Source organism: Notamacropus eugenii, chromosome 1, assembly GCF_028372415.1.
Source record: "Notamacropus eugenii isolate mMacEug1 chromosome 1, mMacEug1.pri_v2, whole genome shotgun sequence".
Taxonomy (NCBI): Eukaryota; Metazoa; Chordata; class Mammalia; order Diprotodontia; family Macropodidae; genus Notamacropus; species Notamacropus eugenii.
In genome coordinates this window covers 14097724-14124696 of record NC_092872.1, presented here as the reverse complement: position 1 = coordinate 14124696, position 26973 = coordinate 14097724, and the positions used below count along the sequence as shown (strand labels likewise).

At 41.5% G+C, this 26973-nt stretch overlaps 1 protein-coding gene across 6 annotated transcripts in view; it reads right to left on the bottom strand.

Moving 5' to 3' along the window:
• Positions 1–2212: 2212 nt before the first annotated feature.
• The window catches only part of FGD3 (FYVE, RhoGEF and PH domain containing 3), a 175835-nt gene continuing 151074 nt past the window's right edge, over positions 2213–26973 (bottom strand). For 5 of the 6 annotated variants that reach the window (XM_072654322.1, XM_072654349.1, XM_072654310.1 and 2 more), the window contains 6 exons: positions 26726–26824; positions 24229–24291; positions 18726–18845; positions 12379–12519; positions 4769–4906; positions 2213–3811 (listed from right to left, as the gene is read on the bottom strand). In XM_072654322.1, the coding sequence (XP_072510423.1) occupies positions 3578–3811; positions 4769–4906; positions 12379–12519; positions 18726–18845; positions 24229–24291; positions 26726–26824 (795 nt within the window). In that variant the 3' untranslated portion in view covers positions 2213–3577. The remainder of the gene's footprint in view (positions 3812–4768; positions 4907–12378; positions 12520–18725; positions 18846–24228; positions 24292–26725; positions 26825–26973) is intronic. The other variant, XM_072654314.1, reaches the window with a different exon arrangement.

Genomic DNA, 26973 nt, shown 5'->3' with positions numbered 1-26973 from the left:
AGCAGGAGCCAGCACTCACCCCTAATGTGGCTGAGAGGCAAGATTATAACCTGACTTTATGGTCATTTCCTTACCATGAAGGTGTGAGATTAAGTAGGACAAGTTTCATTTTCTTCATTTTACAGGCTCTAACTGGTATCTGACACCATATTTGAATTCAGGTCTTCCTGATTTCAGGTCTGGCTTTTTTTCCACCATGCCTGGTAACTGAGGGTAATAATCCATGTTTTATGGGTAGGGAAACAGGTGCCATCACAGAGTTATGACTCAGACCCTGCAGAAAGCTGAAACATCTTCTGTCTTTGTCCCAGGTGCCCCTCTTTCCACAACAGAGTCCTCAAGCTTCCCCTGGAAGAAAGGACACTGTCAAAGCAAAGCCCCTCCAGGAGAGTTATTACCAGGATGGTAGGAGCACTGGAGAGCAACAAACAAGGGTCAGGTGGAGGACCTGGAAAAAAGAAGATTGAAGAGACGCAATAGCTGTCTTTGTGTATCTGAAGTGCTATCAGGTGGAAAGGGGGATTAGATTTATTTTACTTGACCTCTGAGGGCAGAACTAGGTATAAAAAAGTGCAAAAGTGACAAAGAAAATTATTTTGTCTGAATGGAAAGAAAAATTTCACAATGAGAGCTGTTCATAAAGCTGCCACTGAGGGTCTTCCAGCAGTGGCAATGACCACTTGTCAGAGAGGGTTAGACTGAACTACTTCTGAAGTTCCTTCCACCTTGGGGATCCCTGTGATACCCCATCAGGATTTCCCTGCCCTTCTCCCTAGATGTGGCTTCAACATTCTGTACCTTCCTTGGGAAGCGTAGAAAAGTCTGCCTTGCCTTTTGCTTCCTTCCGTAGATGAGCTGATCATTCCTAGGGGAGAGGGAGCTAGTCAGACAGGGAATCCACACTTGGGTACTGCCTCTTATCAGAGGGCATATAGCCTTCTGGAGACGATGACTTCTTCAAAAAGAACCAAGAAACCTGTTTGTTTTTAATCCCCACTTGGCCCTTGGGAGATGGCACCAAATAATTGCAGGACTCTCTACAAAATCATTTTGGTTATGCTGAGAAATCAGAGACTCTGGCTGACTTATAGAACCCTCAGGAATGAGGCAGAAAGAAGTAAATGAGGGAAAAAGAGAGTGAGAGAAAGGAAAGGGAAGGAAGTAGTAAGGAAGGATGAGGAAAAGAGAAAGAAAAAGAGAAGAGATGAAGGAAATGAGGAGAGAGCAAAGAAGAGAGGGGGACACAGAGATGGCTAGCTTCAATCCCACAAAGTGTCCAAAGGTCTGTTACCTTCCCTCTGAGAAGTTAAAAGCAAGATGTATGGGGAAGGGCCTCCACCAGAGGACGTCTTTACTATGGACCATGCCTTGGGAGAGTTATGGACATCTGTAGAACTAATGGTTCCTCATTCTGACTTTTTATTGTCCGTCCATTTAATAAAGCTTTCCCCTCTATAGTACTGTGTACTATATACCTACATAGAAGGAAGTGAATACTGCGGATAAAGTTGAAGGTGTTTTGGGTTGGGACTACAACCCAAAAGAGTGGAAAAAAAATCCCCCAATATGTATCTGGAGCCTTCATATCATGAGTGACACAAAGGTTACACTGCAATTCAGAGAATGGGCAGGGCCCTGAATGGAGCACCAAATGGGAGGTAAGTCACATTCAATTATGGGAAACAGGCCAGTGCTGGGCACTCCCAGGATGGGAATCTCCACAGAGGGGGAACATGAACTGTGTAATTTGCTACTTCTGGGAACAGGGAGGAGAGGGACAGTGCTCTTTTCTAAGCACCCCTGAGGCACCGTGGTCCAAGAGAGCTCACTCAAGTGGGAAAGGTCCTATGAGAGGGATGGACATGGCGGGGGATGAAAACCAAATGAATTCTGTCCTCACAGCACCTCCCATTATCCTTCCTTTGCTCCTAAAGTAGTTTCTGGCTACAGAGGAGAGGCTGCCTTAATTCACTCAGGCCCTTCCTGACTGGGACAGAGAGTAAAGCACTATTTTCCTAAACCATTTTTGAAAGGCAAGATAAGAGAAGAATGAAGGGGGGGTGGTTGGTGAAGGAATGATAGTAAGCCTTAAAAAATAGGTTCTATGGTTGCTCCTTACAGCTCCCCTCCCCCTTCCTCTCATGTCTCAGTTCCAGGTACCTAACGCCCCAATCCGGAGCTGCAGAACAACAAGACAGCAGCTGTCTCCACATCTGGCTGCAGGGCATTTATTTAAATAGACAAGCACTTCCCTTTGAGGACAAGACAAATGCCAGTTAACAAGAAGGGCAAATGACAAATTCATACAAACGTTTTGTCACTCTACACACTAAATCCTGTTATTAACCTCAATATTTTAAACTTCTGCTAGAAGTTATGAAACATTATTTACAATTATAAATAAATCCTGGACTACTGAAAAATGAATCAGACAACTGAAAAAGTCACCTTCCCATGAGTACAGATCAGGAATGCCCTCAGTAAAACTACAAAGGCTTTCCCTTACCCACAGTGTTTGCGAGGGGCCTTGAGGCAGGTGGTGATGGGGAGTGGCCCACAGGGAGAGCCTGGAAGGAAGGCCGCAGCAATGATCTGAGGTCATTCCCCACAGCATTTTCCCCTTCTAAGGGTCATCTCCATACAGTAAGGACAAACAGCTTAATAGATAAGGATCTTCACAAAAACTGCTTTATCAGGACACCCAGACTGACCAAGATAGAGAAGCTGTGGCCTGGTCCAAGCCTTGGCATGGCTTAGCACTTATATATTGGTTAGTTAATGACTAACATATTCCACTCTGCACCAAACAACAGGGAGAATGCTCCTGGGGGCTCAGCCTGAGTCAGCAAGGGTTTCAGCCAATCCAGGGCAAACTCTGGATACAACAAACGACCCATTTCCTTCTTACCCTCTTTCTGAGGTCAGCATCACCAAACACCATCCTTAACTAAGACTATTTGTTTACAAAGTGACATACCACATAGCCCTGCCTGCCAAGTGCATGCCCACCTTACAGATCCACACAGGGCAACATCTGCCAGGCTCAGGAGGATGGCATGTATGGGGGATCACTACCCTACTTTATCATCCTTCCCTAAGGTGTGAGTCTCCAGTCCTGAGGCGATGGGAATCTTATGTGCCAGGTGGGAGAGGGAATAAATATCTAGAAACACCAAAAGGTTTGGAATAGCTGGTGAGGAAGATGGATACAAATGTAAAACAAAACCAGACTGGTATCAGTGGCCCAGATCTCCTCTGTTACTACCTTGTCTTCTGCCCAGCTCTGGCCTGCTGTGCTCAAGTGAGGGCACACATGTGTCACTCTCATGTGTCTTGTCACTCTCAAGAGTACATGTGTGAAAACACACACATACATCATGTGCACATGACACATATGTGCACACACACTCATGGGCATGCTTACTGGCCCTGAAGCTTGAGTCTGACTTGAGAGGGTCATTGGCTATTTTGCCCCTCTGAAGTGGTCACTTTTTATAGGGAGAAAGGATCCACTGGAGGCATTCCTCTGCAGAACCACCAAACTACCCATGTCCAAGTTCTAGTGCCAAATGCCTTTTCAGGGCCCCTGGGGATTCCCCAAACTGGCACTGGGATCATCCGTTTCTCCTCTGGCAGCTCTGGTGAGAACTTCCATCCACCTCTGCTGGAGTTCCTCATCCTCTACGCAGAGATACAGAGTCTGGTGGGACTGTGAGAGTTTCAGTGTGTACTTTGCTTCTAGCTTCTCTGCAGGTCCAGGCAGACTCACTTCATAGCCAGGAAGGGGGATGGCCCGGGGGGTCCGCCCATCCTAGATATAAAAGAGAATGAATGTATGCAAATCTCATGTGCTTGACTTCTACTTGTTCTTGTGCATCATCTTCTCCCTGCTTTGACTCCAAGTACTGCACGTGTTTGAATTGTGTTCACATCCTAACTCTGCACACACATCCCCTGACATGGCCCTCCTACTTCGGACTCTAAGCCTTCATTCCATCTGGAACACTCTACCATCAGTCCCTTTAATCCAATAACAAATTTCCCTTAAGACCCAGATAAATGTTCACCTTCTCTAAAAAACCTTTGAGGCCTAACCCTGCCCCAATCACCTTTTTTTTTTCCTTTGAACTCTCTCAGGTTAGCAGCATTCAGGACATAACATCATCCTTGTTTGCTATCTGCCTCTGAGGACATGGTGGCACATTATCTAAACTCTGGAGCCCAACAAAGTGTTCTGAACACAGCAGGTGTTTAATAAGTGTCAGATGGAATCAAATATGTGCTGAGATCATGGTAACAGCTTACATTTATGTTGCATTTTCATGTTATAAAATGTCTTACTACATACATTATTTCACCTGAGCTTGCTATCAGGCCCATGAGCTAGGTAGGGTACATAGTATTATCCCCATTCTGCAAGTGAGAAAACAGCTTCAGAGAAGGGAGGTGATTTGTGTAAGGTAATATGGCCAGCAAGTTACATTTGAACCCAAGTCTTCTGACTCTACATCAGGGGATCCTCCTACTGTGCCACGGCCAATAAAGAGCAGAGCTACGATCTGAACACAACCTGAACCTCATTATTCTGACTCCAAGTTCGGCCATCCTCCCCTGTTTCCTTTACTTCAAACATTGCTGTGTGGACAGATGGTGAGTGTACATTCAACTGGCAAGTTCCCAAACTCAAGGCATTCAGGGAAGAAATGTGAAATCTCAGCTCATGACAGCAGGAAAGGAAGCCAAATCCCTGGCCCCACCCCATCCTTACCTGGCCTCCTTGGAGGTACAGCACCAGGGGTTCTGCTTTTGGAATGGTTGCCCACAGCTTGCAGCAAACCTTCCCTTTGTCTATTAGCTGGAGGTGGCTACAGAATAGGCTGTTTTCAGGTGCAGTAATATTTTGCTTCTGGGGGGAAGAGAAGACAAATACAGGTTCTTTAAGGGCTCTCATTCCCAGATGGGCACCTGTTGTCTCTACGTGCCTCTTAGGACAGGTCTGCAGGCAGTGACACTGCCCAAATATATCAGAGGAAATGCAGTCACCTTGCTGTGCAAATTCCATGAAGCTGGGGGTGGGTCAAGAGACAGAAGCATTGAAATTTAGCAGAAGACAGACCTTCCAAGTTTATTATGTACTGGTATACTTTCAAACTGGGACAGTTAAATTCACCAGGGGTGATAAGTCCCATAGGTACAACTGATAATGAGATAGCCTGTGACTATAAACTTTTGAGGGGAAACAACCAAAATATTCTCGTGATTTTAATCCAACAAGCATGTACTAAGTCAGTGCTAAGCCTATCATATGCAAGGAAAGCCTCACATTTCCTTTAATTTAATATTTTCCCCCAATTACACATAAAAACAATTTAACATTTGTTTTAAAAAATTTTTGAGTTTGAAATTCTCTCCCTCCCTCCCTCCCTGAAAAAGCAAGCAATCTGATATAGTTTATACGTGTTCAGTTATTCAAAACATATTTCCATGTTAGTCATGCTGTGAAAGAAAACAGATTAAAAACAAGAAAAATAAAGAAAAAAGTATGCTTCAATCTGTATTCAGCCTTTTTTTCTGGAGATGAACAGCATTTTTGAACATACGTCTCAGACCTGTCTTAGATCACTGTATTGCTGAGAACAGCTAAGCCCTCCACAACTATCATCACACAACAGTGCTGCTACTGTATACAGTGTTTTCGGTTCTCCCCATTTCACATTGTATCAGTTCCTGTAAGTCTTCAGGAAGGCCTCACGTTAAAGATAGTCAGTCAATAAATATTTATTAAGGGTCTCCTAGTACCAGGCAGTGTGTTAAGTGCAGGAGTACAGAGAAGTTCACACAGGAATGAAAAACAACACATTTACGGATCTCAAGGAGTCTGTGATCTAGCGGGGGAAGAGGCATATGCAAATAACTGTAATACATAGGATAGACTAAGGTAAATGCATACAAAAGGTCAAACAGAAAGGCAAGAGAGATCTGAGAAGGGAGAATTCTCCCTGAACTGGGCAAGCACCTAGGAAAGCGTCCCAGAGGAAGAGGCAACTGACCTAAACCTTGAAGGATGAGGATTTCAACAGGAGGGGTAGGCATGTTGAAGTGGGAGTGAAATGTAATGGAAAAGCATTTATTAAGGGCAAACAATATGCAGAACACAATGTCAGGCACTAGGGATACAAAGACAAAAAATGAGATAATCCTGGTCCTTGAACTTCTGTTCTAATTGGGGGTTATAGAATATATTGGGGAACAGTAGGAAGTCTTTGTACTGGATAGTGGGGTTTCCCAGGAACGGTGATTCACAGTATCAGAAGATTTACAGCTGAAAGGACCTCAGACATCATCTAAACCAAAACTGAGAGTCTGAGAAGGGAAAGGGCTGACCACAGGTCACATAGTGGGACTGGGCACAACTGGGCTGGGACCCTACCTCCTTTTCTGGGCACACATCTCTTTAATGATAAACTTTAGTTGCTTTTTGAGTCCACTCACCCATGGGCCATGTGCCATAATCAATTCATATCTATCATCGCTCTTCCCACTGCCCTTTGGTTGACCTGTAATTTTGAATCTGAGATACCATGGCATTCCATGAATTGTAGCCACATGTCATCATCAGAAAAAAAGTGTTTAAATATGGGGTTATGTTTCCAGGAGAAGTCTGGGGTCGTTAAAAGCATTGCACAATTTCCCAAAGACAGTCAATCCTGCCTGCTCTTTTCCTTCTGTTCAATTTTAGGCCTGGCTCCTTATCCATCTGCGGAAGCTGCCTGAAATATGTGTACTTTTAGACCAGCTGGATAAGCCCTCCATCTGAATTACCTGACAACCTTCCAAGGATTTGAGGGGTGCTCTATGTCCCTCAAGTCTTCTCTCCATGTGACATCCTTGCCTCTGTCATCTTTCTGTTTGGTCTCCCCAGGATACAATGTGGTCCTCTAATGTTCCTTCTAAAATGTGGCTCAAGAACTGAACACAATGCTCCAGGATAGGATTGTAGGAACTGGGTTCAGATTCCACCTCTGGTGTTTCCTACCTAGGGTGAGGCTTTTATCTTCCCTCATACTTACAATGGAAGGTTGACCCTGGTAGCCCATCAAGTTCCCTTCAGTTCTAGGTCAACTATCCTATGGTTTTATAGTACAGATATTAGGAATTGGAGGGGGAAGGAAGACAGATTGGTAGATTTGTCATATGGAAAAGCAGTATGGACTTACTCTGGTTGGGCCAGAAGTTTGGCCAGCAGAGGCACATGATAACTATCTGAGGAAGAACAGGATAATGATCAGACCTGATCAACAGCACAATGTGCTCCACCTAAAGGTAGGGAGAGAGGGGTGACCCTGGAGATCCCTACATGGCACAGGAAGCTAGACTTAACCTCTTGGGTCTCTTCAAACTTTGGGATTCTTTTCCTACCCTCACATAGTTTTCAACTTAACAACGACAATATAAGCAAACTTCACTAAATCAGTAAAAATGCCAGTAATTCTCCTTGGATTGCCAAAAAGTCTGAATCCTTTAAAAAAGAAATACAATTTTCTCCTTTCCAGAGGCAATGTGACACATCAGACAGTGAGCTGGCCTTGACACCAGGAAGACTTGGGTTTAAGTCCTATGTTTAACATCTACTAGCCATGTGATCCTGGACAAGCCACTTTTCAAGTAGAGTTCTAGGTGCTAAAAGATCAGCAGAGGAGGAGTATCCTCACCTAAAATCACAACTCCATTCTGTAGAAGATGATTCAGACAGCTTGGCCTGATGAACAGAGAGAGCTGGTCTTGGTGCTGGGGAGGCCTGGAACACATAAGCTGTGTGACCATGGGTTGGTCACCAGAGCTTTCAGGGCTTCCAGCAATTGTAGAAGTTGCTAAGTTACAGAACAGTAACTTGTCTGTCCTAGTAGAGAAAGTTCCATATGGGAGTTCCCCATGAAGATAAATTCCTAGATCCAGATGAGGACCCCCATCAATTCCACCCTTGAACAAATTCAAACCAGAGTCACAAAGGTTTTTTAAAAACTCTTTTGGGGGAATCTGTTCTGAAACAGATAAGCAGATAAGAATGTTTCATAAAGAGCACATCCATTGTTCCTATGTTTCTGAATTGTTAGAAAACAGTGCTAATTGGAAACCTTCCCCTCTCACACACGTTGTGTTTGTACTATGAATTTAAAATGAGAGATTGTCACTTCTTTTATTAGGTCCAACTGCTCTTGGCAAATGAGTCATCCCAGCTGGGTCTATCAGGAGTTTCTTTAGGGGTAGAGGATGTTGTTTGTTGAGGTTTCTGATGATATCCTGGGTCCTGGCCTTCCAGTAAGGTAGCCTTCATTTGAAATCTTTCAAAAGGCTCTTTAAAAAAAACCAAGCATTCAGTTTACCTTCGATCCCTGAAAGAATATAGAATCTAAGCCCAAGGGAACTTGGGTTGCTTTGTCATCTCCTCAGAGAATATTTTTTTCCCATTGAGATGACTGAAATGCCATTAAATATTTATTTCAAATCTGTTCCCAAAATGAATTATGGAGGTACGGTTGAGAAGTGGGAGGAGGGGTAGTACTGAGGCATGAATACTGAAGCAGTCAGCACTTGATCAAGAGGGATCTTCAGGAAGTGTGTTCCCAGGTACCAAAAATAGTTTTCCTACTCCTGTTCTTTGCCTCTCCCCTTTCCCCCTTAGAACCGGCAACTGGGATAACACAGTAAGTTTCTTACTTGGCAAAAATTAGGTCAGGAAAGATAGAAAATGAAGGAGAAAAATGTGCTTAAGTAATAGCATTTTCTGGTTGATGTTACTTGCTGTCCATTCACCCCTTTTCCCTCCTTTTTAAATAAAAATGCAATATTTTAACTCTATTTCTAAGGAAAACTCATTCATCCTCCACTGATTTGGGATTTGGCTCCAAGACTATACTGATATACCTAAATATTCACTTATCCTTAGAGTCCAGTGAGGTATCATTCACTGTAAATTGTTAAGAAAGGTGGCCCCAGGGTGCCAGGTTTGTAACGGTGGTCTCTAGCAAAGCTCTCTCGGGTGGGTGGTCATGGTATATATACCACAGAATCATAGAATCTAAGAGTCAGAAGAGACTGTGGAGCTCCACTTTTAATTGTATAAGAAACCTGGCTATAGAACCCTTGGTCAATCAGCCTTTGCTGGCTCCACTAAAGGGGAACTCACTACTTTCCAAGGCAGCTCATTCCTCTTTGGAAAGGTTCTAAACGTTAACAAGTTTTTCCTGATATTAGACCAAAATCTGCTCATCTGTTACTTCCTACTTGTGTCTCTTACTTCTGCCCTCTGAGGCCAAATTGAACAAGGTGAATCTCTCCATACAGCAGCCCTTCAGGCACTTGAAGACAGACATCATGTTCTCCCCAATTCTTTTTATCCAAAGGAAGTGTCCCAGTTCCTTCAAATGATCTACATATGGCATCATCTAAGGCCTTGCAACAATTCTGGAGGCCCTCCTCTCTCTGCTGCCTTTCCTCTGGCATAGGGTTGTTTCTCATCTTTGTATCCCTAGCATCAAGCATGTTACCCTACCCATAACTGATTTAATTGAATGAAATGAATGACTAAAGGTCAGCTTCAAGAGAAAGCAAAGGGTGTACCAGGAAACCATTTGCAAAGCAGAGATGTATGAAAAGAGATTTGAGAAGACAAAGTTTTTTGAATCACAATGAAGTAATTCCAAAGAAATAACTTCCCCTGCAAATTGGGTAACTAATGTGACAAGGACGCGATGACTTAGGTCAGCTTCCCTGTTACAGATAATTTGAGGATTGTACTAGAAGTGCATGTGTCTTTCCAGGAAAACCTCCAGGTTCAATTCCATCTGAGGATGATGATATGTTGAAGCTAGCTCTCATTCCAGAGTGCGTTACAGATCACTCTCCTCACAATAACCCAATGAAATGGGTAGAAAGGGAAGACAACTTAAGAGAAGTGGTGACAAAGAAAAGAAATGTGTTTTTATTAACCTAGAAACAATATCTCAGAAATACTGAATATCATTTCTTATACTTGGAGCTTGATAAGCAGACCTAGACAAGAATTTTGTTTTGATAGTAGAAAACAGACTTTTGAAGAATGTAAGAAATGTTTTCAATTTATCCTTTAGCATTATAAGATAATTTACCGTGGAACTGATTTAATACACAATCAATTACTTTTGCTAGATTACTTTTTGGGGGGGGGGGGCGGTATCCTGTTTTCAAATAAAGTAAATGACCCTGGAAAACCTTCCATGAGAAATCTATTCTCTATGATGTATTATACAACAAGTCAGTTCCTAGATGTTACATCAAACCCATTAACCTGAAGCTTACAGAGTAATAACAGTATTACATTTTTCTAACATTTTAGGATCTACAAAAAATTTGCCTGACAAAAACCTTGAGGGTTGAAGTAGGGCAAATGCCACTGTCCCCATTTTAACTGCAACGAGACTGAGGCTAAGAAAGGTTATATAACATACCCAAGGTTCCAGTGAAAGGTCTGAAAGCCATGTCTTCTGACTACAAATATAGGATTTTCCACTATATTCCATCAACTCATGAAATAACTCGTATTTATATAGGCTTCTTAAAAGTTTGTGAAACACATTCTGCAATGTGGTTTTTACATATTTTTGGACTATCACCTTAAAAATTCATATGTCTCCTATTGAATAACAGCTTTTCTTCTCTGCAATCTGGGAAGCGTACCTTTGACTTTTCAATAGTTTATTTTAGGGAAATCGAAACCCATTTTGTAGTTGTTTGGGCCCTGATTATGGTCACCTGCTTATTTAGCTAGGGCTGACAGCATCAGTGAGGCTCTGTTCGGCTAGCGTAGAAAATGCTGAAGGCTCACCCAGAACCCAGCTAGAATTCCAGTGCCTAATGAAAATCTACATGTCCAGTAGCTGCTGATGCTCCTTCCATGTTCTTCTGGATGGAATTAAATCACAGGATTTGGATGTGGAACGGACCTTAGAGGTCATCTAATCCAATTTCCTCATCAAGAGGAAGGAGAGTTTGAGTCAGTCTCACAAAGGCAGTAAGTGCCTGGAGACTCAAGATTCAAAGCCAGGTTCTCTGACTCAGAATCCAGTGTTCCTTATGCTGCAGGTAATAGAAAAGACAGAAAGAAGCAAGGAAAATGAAACAGCAACTCCTAGAGCCTAGTGACTGAAGAACTGCTGCCATAATAGAACCAGCATCACATTCCACAAAGAGCTAACAGCTGAAGTTATAGGACAAAGTCTTCAGGTCGGGAATTTCCTAAAAAATTTAATTCAATAAATATCTGTTACATGCTTACTCTATGTAAAGAAAGCATGGTAGCGACTAAGGATAAAAAAATGGTCCCTGCCTTCACAGAGCTTAAACTCTACTGGAGAGATACAAGGTAGATTCAGAAAAGCAACTAGAACATAACAAAAGCCATTTCATGAGAAAGGAAGCACTAACAAGTTTGAGTGGGAGGTGGAAGCCAGGAAGTCTACAAGGTAGAAGTGAGGAGCGAATGTATTCTGGATAAGAGGGACCACTTGTGCCAAGGCATGCAGGTGGAGATGGACTGCTATGTCCAGGCATCAGCCAACAGATTATTTTGACTAGAAGAGAGAGTATGTGAAGGAGAGTGATATGACATAAGAGTAGGAAGATAGGTGAGAGCTAGATCAAGGAAGTCTTTTAATGCCAGGCTGAGGCATTTCTATCTCAGAGGCAAGAGGCAGACATTGAAGATTTCTGAGTAAGAGAGAGTCGTAGTTAGATCTGCGTTTTAGGACTAAGCATTATGGTCAGCTATGTGGAGGGTGGACTGAAGAGGGGAGAGACTGGAAGCAGGGAAACCAATCTGAAAACTACTGTGAGAAGTGATGAGGGCCTGAACTAAGTTAGAGGCTGTATGAGTTAAGAGAAGGGAATGAATGTGAGAGATGCTGTGGAAGAAGCATGGTTAAGACTTAGTAGTTGACTGGCCTAGGGGATTGGGGGAGAGGAGAGAGTCAAGAATGACTTCAAGGTTGGAACTGGAATGACTAGAAGGATGGTGGTACCCTTAATAGAAAGAGAAAGGATAGGTTTTTGGGGAATGAGTTCTGTTGGGGACATATTTAGTTTGAAATGCTTACAAGATATCCACCAGTTAGTTGATAATGTATGGAATTCAGGAGACAGATTAGGTCTGGTAATCATCTGCATAGAGATGATAATTAAACCCATACTAGCAGATGATATCCGCAAAGGAAAGCCTATAGGGAGGGAAGGGAAGAGAACCCAGGACCATGACATGCACCTGGTACCACTAAAATTCAAGTGGAAGCATAGATGTTCCCACCACCAGCTATGACAGAAATTATTCAGAGTTCATGTACTCACCTCCACTTTCTTCCTGTGCTCACCGGCAGCCTCCGAGACAGGACTGTTGGGCACTGTCGTCTGCATGAGGAAACACTCTTTGCAAACACGACTCTGACGACTATTGTCTGCTCTGAATTCTGAGCACCTCCCACAAATCACCTGCATCCAAGGGATGACATGTTATCCTTTACCCATCACTGAAAGGGAAACTGTTTCATTAGAAATGCTGAATAGAAAGAGATGAGAAGGAAGAAAATGTGAAAAATCATGGAAGGGAGAAATATTGCTCTCCCAGGGAAATAAAAGTTTTTCCTATGTGAGTCCATATTCCTCATCCAATAGGAATTGCAGTCAGTGTGTCAGAGAAATAAAGATTTCTTTGTGAAGATATACACTTACAGTTAAAGTGTGAAACCAATTTGATCTGGTGGACACTGTTCTAAAAATCTATCTCCTGCCTCCTTCCCTGCCTTAGTAGAAAGTAACCTTCTTGGTGACAATCAAAATGCTTAAAGAGGAAACAAAGAGAAGGCCTTTGTGTCTCTGTCCCCTGCACCTTTCCTAACCAGGTTATATGCATTCCCTAAACCCAACGCTTCTTTTAAAAGCTCTGGGATAACGGAGAAAGGGTGTCAATTCTTGATGTTCCTTAGCAGACAAGACAATTTTCAGTGGAGTCCCACTGACCTTCCTGAAGGGTGAAGTCACTGGTTATTCTTAGAATTGGGAGTGGGGCAGGAAGAGAAGGGGAAGAAAGTCAGGCTTCCAGGCTATGCACAAATTAGAATTGGAAGATATTATAAGCTAAGGGGCCCTGGGGAAACATCAATTTAAAGTTGGAAGGATCCTTAAAAGTCATCTAGTCTGGACGTGTGTCAATGTAACTGGAAAAATGTTCATCAGAATAAATAACAATGTAATGCAATATGGATAATGTTACTCTGTGGGTTTTCTAAGTCAGCCTAAGCCAAAGCAGGGATCTCTTTCCACATGAGAGTGATTTTATCGATCTAGTCTAACCCTCTCATTTCACAGATGAAGAAGCTAAGGTTCGAAAACGATGTGGCTTCCCAAAGTTACAGAGGTGAACGTGGCAGAGCCTTTGACTCCAATCACAATGTCCTTTGTACTGAAATACTCTGCCTTCCTACGGATAAAAGGAAAGTGCAGGTGTGGATGATGTCTGCCTGGAGCGGCAGCACCATTTCAGGTTCTAAGAGCGGAGGGTCCCCACCTTCCACACTTCCCTCAGGACTACCTTGGAGCACGTGGGGAGTGATCACAATAAAGTGCATTTACACAGTGCTTGGCTGACAAGATATTTGGGGGTGTGACTGCTTCATGGGAAGGGAACTTCTGTGCACAAAAGCTGGGCCACGGAGAACAAGCAGGACATGGCATTTCCCTGAGTCATTGCGATACAAGCTCTATGGCTGGGTCGGAGATAACGTCCTACCTGCCCAGAGAAGAAACAAAGGATAAGCCTAAAGTAGGCTTTATGTATGGGTATGCTCCATACATGAAGTAGGGTACGCTCCCCTGGCCTGTTTGGAAGACAGAGGGAATTGCACTGAGGGTTAGTGATGGGGCATACTCTACTTTCCTCACTAATTTGCTGGCCCCACCACTGATTGTGAAGTCAGACTATGTGGCTTTTGAACCTTAATCTGCTCCTTATTTGCTTTATGGCCTTGCACAAGGCCCTTCTTCTCTCTGGACCTCAGTTTCTTCATATGCCAAATGAAGGAGTTGGATTGAATGATCCAGTTCTGTGATCCTAAATAGACTATCTTGATCAAGGTATGAATCTATTCTGTTCTTGTCCTGAACAAGTTTTTACCCATCATATCCCATATAACAGGGTCTCCATCTGTTATTTCTTCCACATTTACATGGGGCCTACTCTTACAAGATCTCTACTTACCATTCCCTATCTCTGAAAGGATGGAAGGGGTTGGTGTATGCTAGCATTGGCACCAAATTCATCTGTAATTTGGAGGTTGAGACCTTGCTCAAAATGCTTCATCTCAGTACATCTTTGGACAGTGGTACTTAATTGTCTTACTAGACCACTGTATGTTTTCCTAGCACAGACACTGTAACTAAATATCTGCTTTATAGGTCAGGTCTAGATAAGCAGTCAAGGTCTTAATGACTTGTTCTCTATCTTTCAGAATCAGACTGCTTAGCTGCACTATAATTTTCACCTATACACCCAAGGTATAAGTAAAACACTCCTTTCAAGAATCTTTTCTTTTCCAAGCACTAAAAGTCCTCAGGAGGTATACAGGTATATCTTGCCTAATGTCATTAACAGGTTCTCTGAAAACATGTTAGGTAAAACAACTCTCTTGGATGAAATTAGTTAACAGAGTTGAATGGACCATTTGGGTACATCCTCAGTGAAACGAGTAGTAGGGAGGAAAGGTGGACAGTGACTTGGTAGAGTCAGGAAGAAAACAAAACTTGGGTAGGAGTATGGGGACATTAGGGAGGGGGCTGTGCAGGCAAAGGAGCTTAGGTAAGGCACAGAGTTCATTTGGTCTTAGGTGACTGACTTATTATCATTACAGTAGGGGTTCAGATATTGTGGGAGAGCTCAGTCATATTACAGCAAAGACTATTACAAAATCACACTGGTTGGGAGTAATGTTGTTCAGGATGTGCTTATCAAAGATCTGCCTTGGGACATTAAAGCATTTTGGTGTCAAAATCCTTGCTTTTGTTAAGCTCATTTGGGGGTGAGCCACCTTAGCACCTTTCACATTTAACCACGGTATATGAGTCATCATTTACGTTCCCTTCGCTGTGAAAGCCCTTGTGCTAGCAGTAAGCTTGTCATTTTTCTTTCTTTTTTTAAAAAGAAATCATTTTGATAAAATACTTAATAAGTAAATAAAAACTAAATAAGTATATAAAATTTCAAATAAACCATAAACTCAGTTATTTACATTTTGATAAAATTAAAAAACCCTAAAAAATAACAACTCATCCATTGTGTCCATTTCTGATAGTTTTTTCCTTGTGTACTCATGGTCACTGTAAATGTTATTCCAGTTCAGCTTTCTTTGTTTTGCATTACTTCATATGTCTTTCTATATTGATCTGATTTGATTCTTTATATTTGTCCTTTTAAAAAAAAAACTGCTAAAAATATTCCCTTACGATGATTCAATACAGCTTTTTTTCACTTGTATCCAATCCTGGACAAGTAAATTGCTTTCAGTTTTTCCCTATTGGCATAAAAAACAGAGATCTGGCCTCAGAAGACCTTGGTGCAAATTCTGCGTCTATACAAAAGGGCCATGTCATCACAGTTAACCTCATAGTGCTTTACGCATCTCTCCGAGACAGGGGTTCTTAACCTTTTTTATGGCATGGATTCCTTTGGCCACCTGGAAAAATTTTTGGACCCCTTCTTAGAATAATGTTTATGGCCTGCACTCATAACTAAAAGACATACTCAATTTCCATTAGAAGTTAGTGAAATGAAAGGGTTCTTGTTTTTTTTTATCCATCATGTTCACAGATCTCCTGGAATCTATCTATGGACTCCAACTTAAGAACCTTTGATCTAAGACAGTTAGTTGCAGAGAAGGTGTTTACCTGCGTTAACAAAATCACAGGTCCAGTTTTTATCCCTAGATATAAATAAAGATGCTACCTATCTATCCCTTTTGTTTTCCTGATTTTTTATTATACAAAGGAACCACAGAAGAAGAAAGAGAAAGAAAAAGATAGGTAGAAGCTGCCAGCTTGTAGCATAGAAGCAGAGTACAGTGGATAGACAGACTGTTAGACTTGGAGCTGAATCCAAATCCTGCGCCAAACATTTACCAGTTTTGGGAGTCTGAGCAAGTTATTTTGAGTCGAAGACTCCTCACCTGTATGAGGGAGATAATAATACCTCTTGTAGCTATCTTGTAGGATTGCCATAAACTTCACAAAGACAGTGTATCTAAAATGCCTTGTAAACTTTAAAGGCTTCTATATATGCTAATAATAATTATTAGAGATTTACACTTGTGGATTTCTAAAAACAACATTCTCTGAACAGAAGGTTGAACTTTTTCATCTTTGTGAAGAAGAAGGCGACCTTCTCTGGCCTTAGCCCTTTGAAGTCAGAGACTGGGACTCAAAATGTATTATGAGGCATGGTTTAGCATCTATCACACACTAAGGTTTAGAAAGAAATTTCTCTAGAAGAGAACAAGTTTTTAAAAACATTTCTGTGCAGCAGCTTCACCACAGCTATCCCTGAGCAGCTCCAAATGAACACGCAGCCAGACTCATCAACGCTAGGATTCCGCTCCTACAGCTAAGGTCATGCATTTCAGTCCCAGGACAAGGGACCATTGGTGTTTGCCTAGGAAAGATTTCTTGTTCTGTGGTGGGAGTAACGAAATGAAAGCAGGGAATGAGGTTTCATCCTGAAAAGGAGCCTGGGGGCTTTTGTAGAGAGCCTTATCTGTGCTTGGGGCTAATTTACTGATTTGATTTGTTTGCAGACTTCAAAATGGGATAACCTTTGTTGAATTCTACATTGTTAATAACTTAAACCCAAACATGTTTTCTCAACAACATCTATTCCGCGGGGACAATTTTTTGTTTTAACATTAAACAATGATGTGACAGTCTGCCCTTGGGAGAAAAAAGATGTTAATGACTTGAAACTCATAAAGATTCCAAAATGTCCACTGCAAAGTCATAAAAGCTGATCTACATCTGGAGAACAGCGTGTACATTAAGGAAAGCAGAGATCTGGGCCTGTGCCCAGGTGAGTCTTTATGAACCTGGGGCACTCAGCTGGAATGGAAGAAGTGTGTGTGCCCATCAGAGCTTTCCTTAAGATCCCTTTGCTCCAGATTCAATCTATTTTATGTCCCAGGAAAATTTCCTCTCTAGGTCCCAAAACATTAATTTCCCCTGTCTCTCTCCCTTGGGCCTCTAAGAAATAATAATAACTAACATTTCCATAGCACTTTAAGACTTGCATGCAAATATATGTAAAAATCCCATGCAGTAAGGACTCTCAGTACCTTTATGATCCTTTCAGAAGTAAAGAGGCAGATTCAGAGGTCATAAATACCAGTCACAAAGCTGGTCCACGTTGGAGATAGATTCACAACCCAACTTCCATGTTAAGCCCTTTCTGAACTATGCCTAGTTTACCTTTCAACCAAGTTGTCTTGACTGGTGATCTAGCACTAAGGCTAAGTATCTTGACTGCAAACTAAGAGAACGAGAACACACCTAGCCTACTATGCCGAGCTAGCCCCAGACCAAACTCTGCTTCATTTCATATGCCACACAGCTGTCTACCTTCCCTAGATCCAAATTTCAGCCCTTCCAAAATCTCAGCATTAGTTCTTTCTCATTCTAATGAACACTTTGTTTTTTTAAATCAAGAAAGCTGAACTGGGGTAAAAAAATGAAGGCAAATATCATTCATAGAAATAAGTCTTGAGTCTGATTTCTACTTATTAACCTTTCCTTCAATCCTGGACATTTATACCTAGAGTCCTGACAGAGAAAAGGTGAAAAGATGGAAATGAAAACCTTATAGTTATGTCTTTATCAGCCCACGCAGGCCCCTAGGAAGTTTCATGGGGCACTGAGACATTAAGTGACTTGCTAAGGGTCATGCAATTAGTATGTGCTAGAGACAAAACTGGAATCTAGGTCTTCCTAACTCTGTGACTAGCTCTTTGTTTACTATGTCAACTTGTTTTTCAATGTATACATAATATAACATAATTATAGACACATCTGTACACACAGATACATATATATACATACATATATGGTGTGTATGCGCACACACACACCACTTTATAAAGATTACAAAGTACTTTATATACAAGGGGCAGCATAGTACAGTAAATAGATAAACTTCTGGCCTTGGAGCTGAATCCAAATCCTGCTTTAAACACATAAGAGCTTGGGCAAGTTTCTCTGCGCCTCAGATTCCATCTGTACAATGGGGATAATAATACCTCCAGGTTTTCATGAACCTTAATAAGGCGGTGTATATAAAATTCAAATAGGGCCTCAGACACTTCCTAATTTTGTGACCTTGGGCAAGTCACTTAACCACTGTCTGCCTCTGCTTCCTCAACTGTTAATATTTGTGAAGCACTTTATAAATGCTATTAATATAACATTTATTATTTTTTCCACCACAGCAACTTTCAAAGATGAGGTACATACGTTGACTTTCTCTATAATGAGATACAAACACAGAGCTAGAGCTATATGGATGGCAGCTGTAGACACAGATTTAAAGACTATTACAGCTACAAGTGAAGCCATGGACAAAGCTGTAGGGAGATTACCAGATATAACTTATAGACCGAAGTACTTACAGCCCCACACTGCTTGCAGTGGTGCCGTCTTTTCGTAATTGAATTAAAGGTTTCACTGCAGCTTTTGCAAGTTTGCTTCTCCTTGTCTCTTCTGTTTTTAGAAGATTTTCTGGAGTCAAGCTGAAATAGGGACAAACAATTCAAGGAATCTGTGAGTCAAGCACTGTCCAATGCATCCTGCTACAGAATCCAATAATCCTGGCAGCATTTTTCTTCTAGTTGCTTCAGATCCCCAAGACTGACCACATATAAAAAACAGGGACCTGATACAAAGGCCCTGGAGTGAGGACGTACCCATACAGTTCTGAGCTATCACCCACTGTTTGGGTGTACACATGGACACAAATATCGGGATAGGCACACAGCCACCCTTCACTCAACCAAGTCAAGTGCAAGTCATGTCATCATTTCTCTGATGGCATGGTCTTCTTCGGCAATGAAGGACGAACACATAAAACATTAGACTCAGGTAAGCAACATCAAAAGGTGGGAGAGGAAAAATGGTGGCTTTGACCAACGGATATGAAAAAAAAGTCCTGAGGCTTAGATTCCTATGAACTCTCAGTCAAGGATAGCCTACAAACTAAGGCAAGGGTGCAGAGAAGAAGGACAATGCCACTCCCTCTTCCATTATTCCTCTCCCCCTATTTGTCACATTCTTCCCCTTTAAAATTCCCCTGATTCTTTATTATAATTGTGTATTACTTGTATACATATGTAAGGGGAAAGAAGGTGGGACTCAGATTTCTTCTAAACTCTTTTGTATGCATTTGTGTGTATATACATACACATATATGAACATACACTCACAGAAGAGGTAGCAACTACACAGCAAAGAGAAATCATAAGGTCAATTTCATTCTCTTTCATACAAACACATAAAGGAACACAAGCAGATACAGAGACATATACAGTCAGATACAGTCCCAGAGACAGACACAGAGACATACATACAGCATCTCATATACAAACAGGTACTTTCACCTCTGTTTAAAAGGCAAATGTAAACAAGAGCTCTGAAACATTGTAACAAATGAAAAATTTCCAAAGTCTTGAACATATAATTAATAACACTTTAATCATCCAATGAGTTTTCAAACTTCCTAAAACTCTGCTATCAAAACAAAAGCCCTGATGCTAGGAAATGAATCTCTCTCTCTTGCCTATCCTTCATCTCCACTTTGTGAAATCCTTCCCACCTTTCAAGGCCCAGCTCAGGGACCACCCTGAAGTCTCCTAAGCTTCCCTCAGCTAAAAGTGATTTCTCCCTTCTCTAGGAGTAAGAACCTTGTCAGTTTCCTCTGGACTTGATATTCTTATTCGATAGATGGTGCATCTACCAGAGTATAAGAGGGCAGGAGCAGTGTCTTATTCCATCTTTACTTATGTTATTTCATCACAGTAACCAACGTTAAGCATGTAGTAAGTGCTTAATAAGTATTTGCTCAATCAAAATGCAAAGACAGTTTCAAACCCCCAAAAAAGAAATTTAATTTTGAAATATAAAGTGAATTCAACAAATATTTATTAAGTACCTACTATGTGTAAGGCGTTGTGCTAGGTATTAGTCATACAAAGACAAATATGAGAGAGTTCTTTTCCTTAAAGGGCTTACATTCTATTGGGAGACACAATTATCTAATTCAATTCAACAAACATTTACTAAGCACCTACTGTACACTATGTTAGGGGATGGAGATACAAAACAAAAAAACAAACAAAAAACCTAGCCCTTGCCCTCATGGACTTTACATTACTACACCTGGCTGCTCGAAGTAGGGTACGACAGCAGTTTACTCTAGCACAGACCCAGACCTAGATCACAAACTAGCAGAGCTCAGACTGGGGTGGAGTGGAGGAGTGTGGAGGGAGCAGACAGATTTTGGCCTGGATCAGATCACTCTGAGAGCAGGGAAAGCTCATGGGTTCCAGTCTATCTCTGAGATCCTAGAATAACAAAAACCAAAATACTCTAAGAATGCAGCAACAGGCCTAGCAGAGACTTTCCTTACAGAAACGTAGCAGAATATCAAGTCTGAAGTCAAGATGCAGGCTGGAAGAATGGACAAACCAAAATAAAGAACCTTACCATGATGAGCTGCTATGGTGGCAAGGATGCTCAAAGACGAACACAAAAGAAAATAACTCTGAAACACCTATAAATAATGCCTCATAGCCTGGGCACAAGTTCAAACAGAATGTCTAAAAGAGATAGTGCCAAGAGTTTAAAAAGAATTTCAAAATGTTTTGAATAAATGGAATGAGAGTGTTCAAGGAAAAAAAATGAATATCAGAGTGGATCAAACAGGAGCCAATGACTCCATGAAGCAACAAAAAATACTGAAACAAAAATCAAAAGACTGAAAAAAATATGAGAAAGCACAAGGTATCTCATAACAAAAACAACTGACCTAGAAAACAGATTGAGGGGAAAAATTTAAGCATCATTAGACCAGCTGAAGATCACGGCCAAAAAAAGAACCCAGACATCATATTAAAAAACTATTCCAGGCATTGTGTTAAGTGTTTGTTACAAACATTATCTCATTTTATCCTTACAACAACCCTGAGAGGTAGTTTCTATTATTATTTTACAGAGGAGGAAACTGAAGCAAATAAAGATTGAGTTGTTCAGGTCATACAGCGAGTGAATGTCTGAGGCTGGATTTGAAATCAGGTCTACCTAACTCTGGACCCTGTGCTCTATTCACTGCACCACCCAGCTACTTCATGTTATTCAGTCATTTTCAGTCACCTGATTCTTCATGACCCCATTTGGGGTTTTCTTGGCAAAGGTACTGGAGAGGTTTGCCATTTCCTTCTCCAGCTCATTTTACAGAGGAGGAAACTGAAGCAAACAGGGTAAAGTGATTTGCCCAGAGTCATACAGCTAGTATGTGTCTGAGGTCAGATTTGAACTCAGGAAGAGGAGTCTTTTAGACTCCAGATTTGGCACTCTATCTATTGAGCTACCTAGCTGCCCTTACTTCACATATATGTATTCCTAGCTTTCTTGATTAATAATGAATATACAGAAGCTTCCTTCAGTATATTTTATATTAACATTTTCTAAGGAGAAAATTAAAAACCCAGTAGGGAATATTTTTAAAAATCAGTCAACAAATATATATGCATATATACATGTACATATACATATCTTACATATACCTAACTACAAACATAAACATGTGTAATCACACATACACATATAGCTATAGATATAACTTGTGGACTACTAATGTTTTGTTTCCTTGCTGGGTATTTAACTTTCTCCTTGGAAAATATTAATAGAGGAAGTCTCTATTTACACTCATTTTCAATTTAATGAACTAGGAAATTCAAATTAGGACCACTACCACCACCAAGTGGTGCAGTTATACCACTTCAGGCAGAAATGGTACACTCTTGTTTCTCAGTATTTCTGTTCTGAATATCGGGCATGCCTCTAGAATAAAATACGTGTGAAAGGAAAAGAATGCATAGGAATGGAAGGAGGCAGGCTCACAGTACCAACTCACCCTGCTCTGCCACCATTACCCACCATCTCCATGTCTGGCAAACACTTCAGCACAAAGGATAATGTGTAAGTTTCCTCTCTTTCTTCTTTACCTTCTCCCCCACCTTCAATTTGGGCTAAGAGCTAAGCTTTTGGGGGACTCTAAACTATGGGTATAGACTTTCTTCCATTCACACACCTTTTAAAAATGCAATAATCCTCTTTTGAAAGAGAGAACACTCGTGGCTTGAGAACTTGTACAGGTTTTTTCAAGGTGTGGCTCATTCAACTTTCTTCTAAGTGGACACTGCTCCACAAAAGACTGTTCTTTGAATTTCATCTTTCAACCACCTCCAAAACCAAGCCCAGTCCACATTTCTCTATCTTACTCACAAGCATATTATGAAAAACTATCAAATTCTTTGACAAAATCCAAATATAAGGCCAGATATATCTGGCATTTCCTTTGCAATACCTGCAAGGAATTCAGTTACAGTAACCATGCCAAAAACCAAAAACTCAAAAACAAAATAGATCAACCCACTAGACCAATACAATTTATTCCTAAACCATCCCTTTAATAATACATACTAAAATTCTGCCAAGAATTAAAAGTCAAGATTAAATAAAACACATACCTTTCCTTCCTTTTTGGACATTAAAGGATTCTATTTGTCCATTTCCAGCAATAAATCAGAGATTATAAAGTCAGAAGGGACCTTGTACGTCATCAAGTGCAACTCTCTCATTTTATAAAGTAAGCAACTACAGAAAAGGCCCAGGGACTTTAAGTGTTTTGCTCAAGGTCACAGAAGAATAAGCAGCAGAGGCAGAATTCCAGCCTGGGTTTCCTTACTCTAAGTCCAATGCTTCTCTCCTCCATCAGCAGTCCCATGATAGTGGTCACTGGACTCGAGTGAGGGAGAAGCCACTGCTTTCTAGGGTCATGAGCTCCTAGTTCTGCCCTCTGGGATAATCAGATCCCACAGGACAGCGCCACTTGAGTACTTGAAAAGCTGAGACACTATCTGTCCTCTCCATTAAGCTGCTGGAGAATAAGAAGCAACTTCAAAAAACATCAGCAAGAGAAATAAAGAGCCTGGAGACAGCATGGACGGGGACGAAGAAGCCGTTCACAGTGTTCACTTTGTGAGTCATTCTCTTCTGGCCCACTTGTGAAGAGGTGGCACCATCTACCACTGCTGTTTATTTTTCTGCTCTGGGGCACACAGAGCTAATCCTGCAACTGCTGTTTAAGGGATGGGCTTGAAAGGCTGGTGCAGATGAGAGGATGGGCATAAAGCAATAAAAAGGGATACAGTCATTAAGCAACCCTTGGCCAGAGAAATAGAAGGAGCACTGTGATACAGCTGTGAGACCAAAACAAAGTTTGGTCAACAAAAGTCCTCTGGGAAGTGACCAGCTAAGACAGCATGGGTCATCTTCCCTTGGCCTCAGAGGTACCTCAGACCCTTCTTGGGTACAATCTTCTGCTCCTTTCCTCCATGGATCTTCTGAGTTGAAGACAAGCAGATGTCTTTGACGTTGATGGAAGGGATTGTTCTCTAGTGTCTTTGGATGAAATTCCCTCTGCTTTCCCAGGGTAACGAGCCCTTGCCCTGATAGCAGAGAACTCAGCATAGGGCAGGGGAGGAAGCTTCTGAGCAGAATACCATGAATTCTGTTTCAGAGACATAGAAATGAACAGGACTCCAGAGATCGTCTATTCCAATTCCCATCTACACAATGAATCCGCTGTTCTACTAGAAAATCTGCAACTTGACTACTTCTTCAGCCTCTAAGTCACAGCATACACATGGAGGCAAGCCACACACAACCACTGTTACTAACCATTCTCTTCTACATCACCTTCTGGCAAATAAATTAGACCTTTGATTCAAACCTTGCTTTCTGAATTTTTGTGTGTGTGAAAACCATCCTGACATTTGTGTTTAGTGTGAATACTAGTTTGCCTTATGGAATCCATTAATTTTTTTGGACACTTACTCCTCCAAATCCACCACAGCCATCCGCCCCTGCCATGGACTCCACAGAGCTCGTGCTGGCCATCTGAAAAGTGGAAGATGAAAGACAAGTATGGAGATGATCTGGTCACTAACATCAAAGTTGTTTATCCATTCGTTCATCAAACATTTATTAAGATATTTCTGTTCTGTGTGTAAAGCACACATGTATTAGGAGAGAGAAATTTCAGATGATACTTGATATTTCATGTCAAGAACATTTGTAGGGGGCTGAGATACTGAAATAACATAATGAACAATATTCCATGATAACTGGATAAGAGAGGTCTGACATGAAACACTCCCTGGAGTCTAAGGGCCAACCAGTATGGAATCAAGAGGTCTTGTAGAGGAGACAGAATCTGAGTTTGACTTTAAAGAATAGTTACGAAATCATCAAGTAAAGAGGGAGAAGTAGCACATTTCCAGGCCTAGAGATCATCATGAGCGAAGCCAAAAGGGTGGAAAGCACAGACAGACTTAGGGGACAGATGGCAGACCAATTCAATTACAGTGTGTGACATGGAACATGCTAGAAGATGAAACCAAAAATGCATGATGGTGCCAGAGTGTAAAAGGCCTTGAATGCTATGCAAAGAGGGCAATATGAAACTATTGACAATTTTTGAATAGAAGAATGACATAAATAGATCTTCCTGAGAATGAAGGAAGATCCTGAAGAACAGAAGTCTCATGGGGGCCATCATCTCCGCCTTCATATATCTGAAAGCTGCCATGAAAAAGAGAGATCTTTTTTTTATGTTTGACCCCAGACAGAAGAACCAGGTACAATGAGAGTAGAAACATGATTTCTCCTCAATGAAAGGAACGGCACATGCCTGTTTCCCTATTATGCTTCCCCTTTGACCTAATGTCTGTCCAGATCCTCCATAGAATTGAAGCCTCTTCCTCCACCAACACATACACACTTTGAAGGAGCCAGGCTAAAGGAGGAGCTGAAGAGGTGTGATGAGAAACAGCACAGGACAACTGACATTGGTCCTGGTGACTCAGTGCTAAAATCCTGCCTCTGATACTTTCTACCTGTTGTATAGTAATCCTTCTGGCCCTCAGTTTCCTCATCTGCAAAATGAGGGGATTGGACTAGATGGCTTCTTATGTCCCTTCTATATCAAGATCTAAATCTACAATCCCAGGAATTCAGGCTCTAGAAAATCCATTAAACTTTAAGAAAAATGAAAACAGTCAGGTCTCATTTATTCACAGGAAGCAAACCAACAACTTTTAAGTCTTGGTCATTAAAAATCCAATTCTGGAAATGCAATTTCTATAAGCTCTACAGGGAGCATTGGATTTATCATTATACTTCCCCAGTCATATCCTGAGGTTTCATTAATATTCACCTTCTGGCGGTGGGAGATAATTTATTTACTATCACTGGTACCAGTAGGAGTTATTAATGTTAAACTCCTGAACAGATCTTCCTTCCTCAGTTAGCCTGCCAACAAAAGGAAAAGGGGCTCTAGTGGCTTCACTGGCCTCCACCCATTTTGCAAAAGGCCACAAATGATCATCATTTATCAAGAACTTCATTCCTTCCTCTAGAGTGATTAGTCAATGGCCTAGGAAGTGTGGAGGCTGCAAACATAAAAGTGAATCCTTGAGCTGTTTTACAGAGGAATGATAAATAAGGGAGCCCTGTTTAGGCCTAACTGAATGGAGGGCTGTGTTCAGTTCTAGCTGACCCAGTTAATGAGACAGATGAGCTAGAAGGAATCTAGAGTAAGATGAAAAGCAAGGAGAAAGTACTTCAAACCATGTAGTAGGATGATTAGACGAGAGGAGTGGGGATATTCAGCAGGCAGCAGAAATACAAGAATTGTCTTCAAGTGTTCAGAAGTCACATGAGAAGCAGTGTGGCATGGTGGCAGGAGCACCGGACTTGGAATCGGGAGCTGGGTTCACTACAGGTATTCAAGCAAGGGAGCAAAGGGATATGGCAGAAGATTTTCATCCACTGGTTCCAAGTTTCCCTCCAACTCTAGGATTCTGTGAGTATAGCAGATCATAAAAAGAGAAGCCCACATTCTATGGCACTTCATATTAACAATATTTCTCATAGCTGCTCTGTGGGGCAGGTAGCACAAATATTCCCATTTTATGGAGAAGGAAATTCAACCTCAGAAAGGCTAACAGACTTGCCCAGGATTCTGTGATTGACCACCCTTCAAAATTACGAGGGGGGCAGCTAGGTGGTGCAATGGGTAGAACATTGGCCCTGTAGTTAGGAAGACCTGAGTTCAAATCTGGCCTCAGACACTTGCTACCTGTGGAACCCTGGGCAAGTCACTTAATCCTGATTTCATTACCCTCGTTCCCCCCAAAAAGACTGCAATTAAGAGGAGCACAGTGTAAAACAAGAAATCAACGTTTAGCTTCAAGTATGTGACCTTAGGATGGAATGCCCCAGCCATGCTAGCAAACATCACTGGGACTAACTGTGGGAAACAGGGACTTACAGGTGAGTCTGGGACATCTTCCTCCTGGGTGAAAGAGGTGTTGAAAGCTCTGAATGTCTCACTTTTCTGCTTGTGCTTTTCAATCGTGGCAAGAATGACCTGAAACCAAAAGACAAAACTAGGATGCATCAAACTTTCAGCACTATGTGAACGGGACTTGCTACGACCCTACAAAATGAGAAGGACATCTATTGTCATCTCAGGACAAAGAGGACTGTTTGCTCCAGTGTTAATCATGATGTGTCCCC